The 13722-nt window shown below is 39.2% G+C and overlaps 1 protein-coding gene across 1 annotated transcript in view; it reads left to right on the forward strand.

Annotated features, from left to right (window-relative positions):
* The window catches only part of LOC150077333 (carboxy-terminal kinesin 2-like), a 287195-nt gene that overhangs the window by 121840 nt on the left and 151633 nt on the right, over nt 1–13722 (forward strand). The window contains exon 6 of the mRNA XM_090386031.1: nt 2212–2379. Coding sequence (XP_090242157.1) covers nt 2212–2379 — 168 coding nt within the window. The remainder of the gene's footprint in view (nt 1–2211; nt 2380–13722) is intronic.

Consider the following 13722-nt stretch of genomic DNA (forward strand, 5'->3'; position numbering starts at 1 on the left):
CAAAGGCAGTTTATGAGAAATCACTAGCAAAGAGGGGGGATAAGAAATTCTTCACATATATAAATGCCAAGAAGAGCAGGACAAACCAGATCGGACCTTTTACGTAAGGGAAAGGGGATAGTATTAAATACACCAGCTGCCGTTGCAGATGAACTCAACGGTTATTTTGCATCAATATTTACAAATGAAAAACTTTTTGTGGCAATGGGAAATTGTGGGAGTGAAGTTGAAAAATATGTAATTAATGATATTGAAATTTCGCAAGATTATTTAATGAAAAAACATTCGAGCCTACAGGCTCAAAAGTTTTTTTCATTAAATAATCTTGCAAAAGGCCAGTAAGGCTCCTGGAGTTGATGGAATATACCCAATAATCTTAAGGGAGGCAGCAAGTGAGTGCAAGTGAGGTTAGAGTCGTATGTCTGGTCTACCACCGTCTTCCCAAATAACATATCTGAGAAGATTCCAATGAATGCAGTAATATACTCAGCAAAGTTGTATGCTATTGAATAGCCTTGAGCCACATTCGAACCCACGATTACAAAAGGTGTATGGGTGTATGCAGATTCTTTGAATACACTATAGGCTTTATTCGGGAGGAGATATAATCCTCATCCACTCCTGACCCAGATCCAGCAGTTGTCATATCCTCTTTTTAAATGTTCATTCGACATCTGTTTCTGCTAGATCACAAGCCACATTGGGATCAAGGGGGTAATGAACTGGCCGATGCTGCTTCCATGCACAATTGCAGAACACCCGTAGCCTGTTAGTCCCTATACAGACTACAATCAATTAATATGCAACAGATTGCTTTCCCAGTGGCAACAAAGTTGGCCTGGACCAACTCATGAACAAGCTGTATCAGATAAAGCCCGTAATCAAACACTGGCAGTCTAGTCTGTGCAGGAATTGCAGAGAGGAAGTTGTTCTTGCTCACCCCTGCATAGGACATAGTCATTGTATACATTTATTCCTGCTGAGAGCAGAAGACTCCCCTGTGTGTGAGGATTGTGATAGCTTTTTAACTGTGTGACATTTTATCTGAGTGTCAATATTATATAGATACAAAAACATGTTTTATGTTTTCCTGCTTTTACTTATCTGACTCAGTCAGATTTTTTTTTGACAATGACAATATGTCAGTTGTGTTTGCTTATCTAAAATCATTAAACCTCTTATTTCAAATTTATTGTTTATGTTGTTTTACATGTATCTTATTGTTATTCATCTTGACATAGTCACCTAATTCGTCAAATCACTGAAATCGTAACTGTTATCTTTTAGATAACCTGACTTTTGCGCATTATAGCCTTCGCTGCTGATGCACGAATAAAGCCCCAAACAAACAAACCATTATAATTTTACTAATTTTGTTGCTGTTCTTGCAGTGCTATTCGACACACTAATTTCTTGTGAGAAACACCTAAGCAACTTATGAGTGAATGTTCCAGATGAACACCGGTTTCATCCACTTCCCTTTTGTTAATGCTCACCTATCTCTCATGGGTTTAATGTACAAAAATGTACCTTTAATTCTCAGATTAGCTTCTAAGCTATGAATCATATTTCTGTGCCAGAAAATTTCTTCATTTCCTCCAAACACTTTTTGGGAAAGTTATATCAGGTACAGGAGAGGGCTTTCTGTCACTGAAAGAAATCATGATCTTGTGTGAGTGGTTGTTGACTGGAAAATGACACATTTTCATATGTTCTGTCAAAAGAAACTGTAATGAGGTGGCATCATATGCCAATCATATTGCTAGAGATGACCTAGTGGAAATGCTGATGAATAATTTGCCACCTGCCACCAGAGCCTACTTGTCTTTTGCACAGTTCTCAAAAACCTTCCTGTACAATTTCCATTGGAGCAGTGCTTTTTTATTTAGATAGTGAAATACCATAGAAACTTGTGGTGAAGAGATCATGCATTCAATAGCAAACTTAGTTTTACTCAACACTGAGTACAAATTGAGGCTGTGCCCTCAGTTTGTACCATTTACAAGTTATTGGGTATATGGTATAATTTTACGAGCAGAATAGAGAAAATGATTTCCATTTATTTTTAAAGATTTCCACTGTTTTATTCACTGTAATATCTTAATTAAGTTAATTTTGAACTTTGCATTGACTGAAAGAAATGAGCTTAATAAATCAGTACATTATAATTGCAATTCCTTTGTATATCATATATGATGCATTTTTATCCAGCTGATCATGCACCGAGAACAAGAAGAAACACAGAGAATGCAAAAATTAAATGAGGAACTTTGTTTAGAAATTGAGAAAAAAAATGGTGAAATAGTAGCTTTAGAGGATGAAATACGAAAAGATGAATCGACTAGACGTCAGTTGCACAATATAATTCAAGAGTTGAAGGTAAAATGTTTTCATTCTTATTTCAGTGCTTTTTTGCAGTATTTAAGCAGTTAGTGTCATTTGCTTGTGCCTTTTTAAAATAGCTGTAAGTTATAATTGATTTTTGTATTTCATAATGATAAACTTAATTTTCCAATTCAATGTATGACATATTTAATTATTATTACTTTGGAGCTGTATATTCCAGCAGCAATTTAGATCTGTATTAAAAAGTGGTTTTTATTCTGATTTCTGTAAAAGTTCAGAAGTATGCAGCTGACTTATACTTTGTTAAATATTTCACCAACATCATTGCAATATATTTAACACAGCAGAACAAGAAATTATGCAATTTGTACTTTCATTGTGTTAAATATACTGCACACACGTGTGCACGCGCGCACCCCCCCCTCCAAGTTTTAACTTGTTATGCACCTATCTAATGGAAAGCTGCTTTGATTGCATTTATTGCCTGAAATGAAATTTGAACAAAGAGCATTTCCCATCCATTAGTTTTTGACCTACAAAATCAAAATCTGTTTTGCTGCACCTACCTTATTCACTTGAATAGGTACAATGCAAATTTTTAAAATAAATAGTGAATTCAGTTATTCTGAGCATTTTCATTTTGTGATATATGGCTTCTATCGAATGGGTAGATTACACAGGGAGGACCAATACATTAGCATTATGTATTAGTCCTCCCTGTGTAATCTACCCATCTTTAAAAATATTTCATAGAATTGTAAAATTTTTTAAAGAAATACCCACAGAAACCATGAATAAAAGACAATATAGGAGGATGACAAGGCGGATGAATACAGAGCTGGTCACTCTAAATAGAGCAGAAAAATAAGATAATAAGATCAAGGAAAAGTACCAAAGCTTGAGAGTTATAAGTTGATCTGTAACATTACCAAAGAAAAAGTGAAATTGCCAAAGGCTGAGTATGAGAAATGACTAAGTGATTTTTCATATTCATATTCAGCGCTTATCTAAGAGAGTATTGAACTGGGACAAGGAGATTTTCAGCTTTGTGAATAAAAATAAAAGAATGAATTAGAATTGGACCCTTATATAATTTGTGTGGGAAAGTCTTAGGTAACTCACCTTAAATTACATTTGGTGGAGTTGGGTTAAAGATAGTTGAGGAAGAAAGTGGTGTTATACTTCAGGCAAGGCGAACATGAAGCTATTTGATTGTAGATATGGGAAGGTCACAACCTCAGTATATAAGGCAGTTGGAATACCATCTATGGAGTCTGCATGAAGATTGAACCTAAAAAAAGACATAAAGCTTCTTGAAAGGGTCTGAAGATGACAACTCATTCGGTGAGATCTGTTCTTTAAAGGATGCTTGTGTGAAGACTCCAAAAAAGCAAGACAGAAATGTGAAGATCATGCTTATATTTTTTGATGTGAAGGGCATTGTGTATTAGGAATTTGTTCTGCATTGTCAAACAGTTAACCAAGAATACTAAAAGCAGTTCTGCAGCAATTCCAGTTTGGAGAGAAAACAGCTATAAAAGTTGAGTTGAGAATTATTGCTTGTACCTATCTAATACTTGAGCATTCAAGAATTTCTTCCAAAGCACTCCATCAGTTAAAGAATTAAAGAAGACTGCAGGATCCAACGGTTAAAGAAAAGCTCTGCAGGATCCAACGGTTAAAGAAAAGCCCTGCAGGATCCAACGGTTAAAGAAAAGCCCTGCAGGATCATCTAGAGAAGACTTCAGTTATAGCTGGACACAGCATGGTTTTGTTAAAGGAAGGTCTTGCCTGACCAATTTGAGTGGATACTATGATGCAGTCACAAAAGAACTGGAGGCAGGGAATAACTTTGATATTATATACTTGGATCTTAGAAAGGCTTTTGATACTGTTGCACATGGAAGACTGCTGCACAAATTGGAGCAGTGTGGCATTGGAGGCAAATTGCTGCTATGGATAAAGGGGTGGTTGAGGAGGAGAAGACAGAGAGTGGTAATCAATGGACACTGATCATCGTGGACTAATGTTATTAGTGGAGTTCCTCAGGGTTCAGTGTTGGGTCCAATGTTGTTTTCTGTATTTATAAATGATATTGATGATGGTATATGTCCAAGTTTGCAGACGATACAAAGGTTGGCAGGGTTGTTAAGGACACTACTGATGCTATGCTGCTCCAACAGGATCTGGAAAGGTTGAGCAGATGGGCTGAGAGGTGGCAAATGAAGTTTAACATTGACAAATGTAAAGTACTACATATGGGAAACAGTAACCCCAGAGCAACGTATGAACTCTGCGGTATTACACTGATAGTGGTAGAGAATGAAAAGGACCTGGGGGTAATTGTGTAGGGAGATATGAAGTTCTCTGAGCAGTGCAGATGAGCTGCAAGAGTAGCTCATGGTGTCTTGTCAATGATATACAGGAATTTTTCTAGCAGGGATAAGGAGGTGATTATTCCCTTGTATAAGGCAATGGTCAGGCCACACCTTGAGTAATGTATACAGGTCTGGAGGCCTCATTTCAAGAAGGATGTAGAGCTGCTGGAATGAGTGCAGAGAAGGGCAACAAGATTAATGAATGGAACAAAGGGTTGCTCTTACGAAGAAAGGCTTAAGTTTTGCAAATTACAGAGTCTGGAGACTAGGCACCGGCGAGGTGATCTGATAGAGGTGTATAAGGCCTTGAATGGTTTGAGCATGCTCAATGCCAATGGGATTCTTCCTCTTGCTCAGAATAATCACCTGAGAGGGCATAAATTCAAATTGAGGAAAGACAGATGTAGGATAGATGTGCAGAAATTTGCCTTTAGCCAGCGGGTAGTTGGTTGGTGGAACAGACTTCCATCACTTGTCATGGAAGTTGATAGCCTAAACAAATTTAAGGCTCAGCTGGACAGGTATTTCGAATGAATGGAGGGGTGAAATGGGAGTGGTGTTTTTTTTTTTTTTTTTTTTTTGGCTGATGCTGCATAAGCTTGTTTTCTTGCATCATATGCCTCTACTAATACTAATCACTATGTCCTCCCCCATCTGCCATACTTATCAGATTTAGCTTTCTGTTATCCCCCCCCCAGAACTTTGTAATATTTGAGGAAATTATTTAGAATTGACACAACTATTAGGAAATTCTAAAAGAAGCATATTAAGAATGCTTCCAGAAGTTTGCAGAAGCAATGGAATTCTTGGTCAATCAAGGAACCCACTTCAAAGAGACCATCTGTATTGCATAATCTTCATTATTTTCCAAATAGTTTAGTTCCTAAACTTTTTTTTTGATCACACCACATATTGAATACTATGTAAATTGCAGAACTCCAAACATATCGCCATCAACTCAACCCTGGATGCCATGTGGTCTGTGACCGAGCGATTTCTTGCAATTCTCAAAGCATATAGCATTTTCCATATTTTATATATTATAGTAGCTCTTTTGCACTCAAGAAGGAAGTTAGGGCCCAGAAAGGAAATTTAGTTCTGTTTATTTTTTTAGTAGTATGAACAAACTAACTCATCTGCTTGGTCACCTTGTGGCACTGTGCCTGCCTCCCTGTGGCATTGCCAGGAACCTGGGATAAAGCTAACCCACAACCAAAAGAAATAAAACATGCATTGTGACAACTTTTCATTAAGACTGCAAATACAGATTCCATTAATTTACATCAACCCATTTGATGACCTATCTAACACAAATAAAGAAATTGAAGACAGATATTCCCTAATAGAGCATCCAGCTTTGTCGATTCTGCATCCTTTAACAATTCAGTGTATGAGAAATGGCAATCTATCACCATAGAGGGTGGCAATCAATGGGTGCTGCTCTTAGTGGACTAATGTTATTAGTGGAGTCCCACAGGGTTCAGTGTTGGGTCCACTGGTGTTTTGTATATTTATCAATGATATTGATGAAGGTATATCAGGCTTAGTGTCGTAGTTTGCAGATGATACAAAGGTTGGCAGGGATACAAAAATGACAGTAATGGCAGTGTGCTACTGCAACAGGATCTAGATAATTTGGGCAGATGGGCTAAGAAGTGGCAACTGACGTTTAACCTTGACAAATGCAAAGTACTGCATATGGGTAGAAGTAACCGGAGAGAAAAAGTACCAACTGTGTGGTACTACACTTAAGGTGGTAGAAAACAAAAAAGACCTGGGAGTAATTGTGCAGTCAGATATGAAGTTTTCTGAGCAGTGCAGACAGGCTGCCAGGGCAGGTCATGGGGTTTTGTCAATGATATATAGGAATTTTGCTAGCAGGAAAAAAGGAGGTGATTGTCCCTCTGTATAAGGCAATGGTCAGGCCATGCCTTGAGTACTGTGTACAGATCTGGAGGCTTCATTTTAGGAAGGATGTCGATTTGCTTAAATGTGTACAGAGAAGGGCAACAAGATTGGTGAGGGGAATGAAGGGATTCTCTTACCAAGAGAGCATTAGCATTAGTAGAGGCATATGATGCAAGAAAGCAAGCTTATGCAGCATCAGCCAAAAAAAAAAAAAAAAAACCCACTTCCACTTCACCCCTTCTTTTGTTCGAAATACCTGTCCAGCTGAGCCTTAAATTTAGAATTGGAAATAGAGGATAACTTCCACGACAAGGGATGGAAGTCTGTTCCACCAACCAACTACCCGCTGGCTAAAGGCAAATTTCCGCACGTCTATCCTACATCTGTCTTTCCTCAATTTGAATTTATGCCCTCTCAGGTGATTATTCTGAGCAAGAGGAAGAATCCCATCAGCATTGAGCATGCTCAAACCATTCAAAGCTTTATACAACTCTATCCGATCACCTCGCTGGTGCCTAGTCTCCAGACACTGTAATTTGCGAAACTTAAGCCTTTCTTCGTAAGAGTACCCCTTTGTTCCATTCACTAATCTTGTTGCCCTTCTCTGTACTCATTCCAGCAGCTCTACATCCTTCTTGAAATGAGGCCTCCAGACCTGTATACAGTACTCAAGGTGTGGCCTGACCATTGCCTTATACAAGGGAATAATCACCTCCTTATCCCTGCTAGAAAAATTCCTGTATATCATTGACAAGAACATGAGCTACTCTTGCAGCCCATCTGCACTGCTCAGAGAACTTCATATCTGCCTGCACAATTACCCCCAGGTCCTTTTCATTCTCTACCACTGTCAGTGTAATACCACAGAGTTGATACGTTGATCTGGGATTGCTGTTTCCCATATGTAGTACTTTACATTTGTCAATGTTAAACTTCATTTGCCACCTCTCAGCCCATCTGCTCAACCTTTCCAGATCCTGTTGCAGCAGCATAGTGTCAGTAGAGTCCTTAACAACCCTGCCAACCTTTGTATCGTCTGCAAACTTGGACATTAAGCTTGATATACCATCATCAATATCATTTATAAATACCGAAAACAATAATGGACCCAACACTGAACCCTGAGGGACTCCACTAATAACATTAGTCCACGATGATCAGTGTCCATTGATTACCACCCTCTGTCTTCTCCCCCTTAACCACCCCTTTATCCATAGCAGCAATTTGCCTCCAATGCCACACTGCTCCAATTTGTGCAGCAGTCTTCCATGTGCAACAGTATCAAAAGCCTTTTTAAGATCCAAGTATATAATATCAAAGTTATTCCCTGCATCCAGTTCATAGTATCCAATCAAATTGGTCAGGCAAGACTTCCCCTTAACAAAACCATGCTGTGTCCGAGCTATAACTGAAGTCTTGTCTACATGATCCTGCAGTGCTTCTTTAACCAGTGCCTCCATTAATTTTCCCGCAATAGAAGTTAGACTCACAGGGTCTATAATTGCTTGTGTCGGCCTTTGATCCTCCTTTGTGAATTGGGATCACATTTGCACATCTGCAGTCTTTGAGTACCTCCCCTGAGTCCAAGGAAACTCTCATAATTAAGGCTAAGGGTTTGCTTACTTCCTTTGCTGCCTTCTTTAATATAACTGGATAGATCCCATCCACCCCAGGTGCCTTTCTTGTGTTTATCTTCAACAATTTCTCCTCCACTTTACTCTCAGTTATTACAAGATTCTCTAGCTTACTGCCAGAGTTGAATATACCTCTGGCATTCCCCTCACTGAATAACTCCTCATGTGTGAATGTCGATGCAAAATATTCATTTAGTTTGTTTGCTACCTGTGCAGGATCATCAACAGTTGAACCATCGATATCAAGTGGACCAATCTGATTCATCCCTTTTCTTCTAGAGTTTACATAAGTAAAGAACTCTTTGCTGTTTTTCTTTGCATCCCTTGCCAAAGATTTCTCGTAATCTGCCTTTGCCTGCCTAACCTCCTTTGTAACTTGGTTACAGATCAACTTGTATCTATCATAGGCTTCTGTGTCATGTGTTAATTTATATGTATCCCATGCATTTTTCTTCTCTGTCATATGTCTCATTAGTTCATCTGACATCCATTTAGGCCTAAACCTTGAACAATATTTCTTAGTTGGTATGTAAGCCTAGTAGCCTCCAAGATAAGTTCTTTGAATGCTTCCCATTTTGAATTTGCTGTTGGTAATATCTTCAGTTGGTCCCACTGTATAGAATTTAAATACTGTCTCAGACCATCGTAGTCGCCTTTACGAAAGCAATAACCCTTCCCTTTACCCCTGATGGTAGTTACCTCTTTGAGTAAATCGCACTTCAGCACACTGATCACTGCCACCTAGTGGTTCCTTTATCTGCAGATTCTTAATGCATGAAGAATCACTACTGATAATCAAATCACGAGTATTATTCCCTCTAATTGCCTCCCGAATATGCTGATGTAGAAAACAATAAATCCACAAAAGCCTTGCTAGTGTGTGAGTGACCAACCCACAAATTCCAGTCAATATCTGGAAATTAAAAGACTCTCTGATGTACTGGCCCACTCTATTTCCCTGTACAGTTTCTTATTATACTCATCAGAGTCATTAGGCCCACAGCACACTCCTACTCTCAATTTTGATCTTCCAATGCTTATGTCCCACCAAACTGACTCGACACTGCACTGTCCAGTGATGTCGACTGGCTTCACTTCCTTGGATTTTATGTGTTTCTTAACTAATAGCATAACCTCTCCTCCCTTCCTGTCCTGTCTATCCTTTCTGTGGACGTAATCCCCAAAATCCAGTTCTGCATTCTTTATATCTGTGTGACACCACGTCTCTGATATCCCAACAATATCCGCCTTTGATGCTTTGAGCAATACCTCAAATTCATCAAATTTATTTACCAAACTCCTAGCATTGGTGTACACGCAAGTAGTCATGCACCTGTTTCTGTGCTTAGGTACCCTAACACAACCCATGTTTTTACTTGTACTGCAATGACTCCCAGCAGTCTCTGAAATATCCTGCATCTTGTTTTTCAGGATTCTGCTCATTCCAATAGAAGCAGTGCAAGAATCACTTTCACCTCTGCAAGTGTCTACTGTTAATCTATTAGTCTTTGTATCCCCCAAGCTAGCAGTTTTCCTCCCAACCTAACACTGCCTCGATAGCATCAGCAAATATTCTTCCACCCTTTCTATTTAAGTGTATCCCATCCCTGTAGACAAGGATGTCTCTCCTGTTAACAAGTGCAGTCCAGGCTGAAAAAAATTCTACCCCTTGAGCTTTGCACAATCTTTCCAGTGCCGAATTGATCGACAAGGCTCTCATCACATACTCCCTCCTATCGTGTCTGGGCAGAATTGCAGACACTTTCAAATTCAACCCTAATTCACGGCTTTTTTTCAACAGTGACCTGTACTTGTTAAGTAATTCCGCCGGTCTCCTACTCTTAATATCATTAGTGCCAATGTGTACAACTATATCACCTTTTGTGCCCTCAAAAAGAGTTAAGTTCTGCAAATTGCAGTGGCTGGAGACTAGGCACCTGTGCAGGGATCTGATTGAGGTGTATAAGGCCTTGAATGGGTTGAGCACGCTGAATTATGATGGAATCCTTCCACTTGTTCAGATTACGAACCTAAGGGGGCATAAATTCAAATTAAGAAAAGACAGATGTAGAATAGATTTGCGGAAATTTGCCTTTAACCAGCGGCTGGTTAATTGCTGAAACAAACTTCCATCTGTCATTCTGGAAGTTGATAGGTTGAATAAATGAGGAACTGGACATGCATTTGGAGGGAATGGTGTTTTTTTTTTTTTTTCTTTTTTGGCTGCTGCATGAGCTCATACACTTGCTTTCTTGCATCACATGCCACTAATACTACTACTACCATTTCTCATACATTGTTCCAGCTGCAAAGCCATTCTTGAAAGTGTAGCTGGTTGGGTCCACTGCCTACAATCACTGAGTCTTCTCATGCTCATCTCATTTGGTGACATTACAGTCAAAGTGTCCCCCCACATTCCAGAATGGGATCTTATGAATGAAGTAGGAAATTTTCCAGGAACAACACGAGAAGAAAATTATAAAAGGAAAAAGAATTATGCTGAAGAAAGATGACAAGTTTATATCAACTCAGTATATTATTATTATTAGCCATAAGGTTTAAGGAAGCTCGAGGCTTATGCTACTCCAGTCAAAAAAAATTTTCTGAGTTATGCTGAGAGAGAGAGAGAGAGAGAGAGAGAGAGAGAGAGAGAGAGAGAGAGAGAGAGAGAGAGAGAGAAGTAGAAGGAAATCACCAAGGAAGAGAAGAATGATGATGATGATATATAAGGGACATTTTAAAAGTTTGTGGCCTGAGTATGAAGGATTTAAATGAGGAGTCTGGTAATATGTTATTTTTCAACATAAGCCCTCTGTAATAAATACACTTTTGCCACCAATGCTGCAATGAATTGATTCCAGCTGAGAAGGATTTCTCTTGGGCCTCCAGGATTGCATCCACTGTTGATGGGAAAATGGATGCAAGCCAGGAATTTTTACAAATTAGGAAATGAGTGAAAGGCCAATTGTGCCAGATCTGGTGAATTTGGGCATGGTGCAAGATTTCAAAGCTGCACTCATGCTGTGCAACCTTGGCTGTGACAGACTTGAGCAGGCATGTTGTCCTGGTGTAACAAGACGCCTTTGCTGAGTTTTCTTTGGCATTTGTCTTTCATGTTTTCACACAAACACCTCACAAGGTCTGCATAATATGCTGTTGTATCTGTGCAGCTTTTCTGAAGGTTTCTGATGGAGTGTTGCCAATGAATTGGTAATTCACTGGAAACACTCTATCAACATCCCAAAAAACCGATGCCATTACCTTGCCAGCAGAAGGAATTGACTTGGCTTTCTTTGGAGGAGGAGAAGAGCTGTGTTCCCTATAGAGACAGATCTCATCTATGGCTGCTGTTCCAACCATGGACACCTGTACAAAGACTGCCCGAAGAAGGAAATAACACCTTTTTTTTTTTTTTTTTTTTTTTTTTTTATGAAAACCCCAAACACGAAAGGTATCAAAACCTATAGTATTTAGTACCATGCATGGGTTGAAGGAGAAGTATGGGGAGAGGGGGATGCCGGAAACTTTGCTCTAGAGACTAAACATGGGTTTCACCACTTCAAGCCTCCAATAAGCAAAGTGGTTCTATTTCACCGGTTGATGAAAGTCATCTACTGTATGCACAAATTGCAAAGCTAACAAAATTAACTCTGCTCACTCTATCCGTGACTCAAATTGTCCCATTTTCCAAAAAGCAAAGCGTGTCCTCGAGCAACAAACAGATTATGGCTGCACACCTTAATCAAAATCCAAACAGAGATAATGTTCATTCAGCACAATGTGCAAAGGGCACAGCTTTTCACTGACAAAAAGAAAGTAGCGGATGAAGGAAGCATTAATATTTTGCTTTTGCAGGAGCCATATGTATGTTCTCGGCATATCATTGGTTATGGGGCATTATCAGTAATATACAGGAATTTTTCTAATAGGGAAAAGGTGATTATCTGTTTGTATAAGGCAATGGTCAGGCCATGCCTTGAATACCGTGTACCAGTCTGGATGCCTCATTTTACGAACGATGTAGAGTTGCTTGAGCGAGTGGCAACAAGTTTGGCGAGGGGAACGAAATAGGGGTCATTTGAAGAAAGACTTAAGTTCTGTTAATTGCAGCATCTGGAGACTTAGGCACCTACGAGAATGATCTGATTGATACATAGGAGGTCTTGAATGGTTTGAGCAGGCCCAATTCTGATGGGATTCTTCCTCTTGCTCAGATTACGAACCTGAGGGGACAAAAATTCAAATTGAGGAAAGACATTTATAGAATAGATATGCGGAAATTTGCTTTTAACCCTTTTTTTTTTTTTTTTTTTTTTTTTTTTTTTTTTTTTGCTGATATTACATAAGCTTGCTTTCTTGGATCACATGCCTCGATTACTACTACTGCCCTCAGGAACATTAACCAACTCCTGGGACAAGTCCATCAAACACATACTTAGCGCCCTGTTTCCCAGCAATGACCTCCTTCCTTCGGACGCTCAAATGGACATCTGCAATGAAAACAATACTTACCACAATGAAAATGGAAAATGTAGAACAACTCTACATTGGAAGAATTGTGTGTTGTGCTACAGAAAACAAAAAACAATAAGGCACCTGTATATAACCTCATCGATGTTGAAGTGGTAAAAAAGCTCTTCACCTTCCACCCTGACTATCTCTTGGTCCTCTTCAAGAAATTACTCGAACAAGCAACATTACCTACCATCTGGAAAACAGCCTACATTACTTATCTTGAAAGGCCCAGACAATTCATTGACAGCCCCAAACTCCTATTGTCCCATAGCACGTTTACCTGTACTGTGCTAGATCTATGAATGTTTACTTTATGAAACAAACACATACCTCATTGAAAACCTGCAGTCAAATCGACAATATGGCTTCAGAAAGGGATGCTGTGCAGAGGTTGCTTTCCACTGCCACATACCAGAAATTCATGTTAGCAATCTTCATTGACTTTACCGGGGCATTCAATTCCATTTGGTGGCCAAGTGTCTTGAGGCTTCTTCAGTAGGCTGACATTCCTTCCAATCTTTATCACTGCTTCCAAGATTACTTTCAAGGTCTCTGAGTTGTTTGGTGAACCAAATAGAAAGAAATATATGATGTCACGTCTCCAGGGGCTGCCCTTAAGGGTTCATTTTAGTCACTCTATTTTGGACATTTGTCCTAGATGAACTCCTAAATCTGGAAGTTGAGCACTCCACCATCTGAGCATATGCCAATGATGTCACCATGCTAATTGAAGCAGACAGCAGGGCATGGCTAGAAGCCAGATCTACATCTGCCTTAACCCAAATCCAGACATGGTTGCATCTTCATAAATTGCAGATTTCACCTGAGAAAATGCAAGCCCTTCTGATTAAAGGAATCATGAGTCCCAGAAGATCACCAAGTGTACACCTTGTTAATCAACCCATTAAACTGGTAAAGAAGCTCACGTTTCTTGGAATGAT

The sequence above is a fragment of the Mastigoproctus giganteus genome, chromosome 12 (genome assembly GCF_048544385.1).
Source record: "Mastigoproctus giganteus isolate SK-2022 chromosome 12, ASM4854438v1, whole genome shotgun sequence".
In the NCBI taxonomy this organism is placed as follows: domain Eukaryota; kingdom Metazoa; phylum Arthropoda; class Arachnida; order Uropygi; family Thelyphonidae; genus Mastigoproctus; species Mastigoproctus giganteus.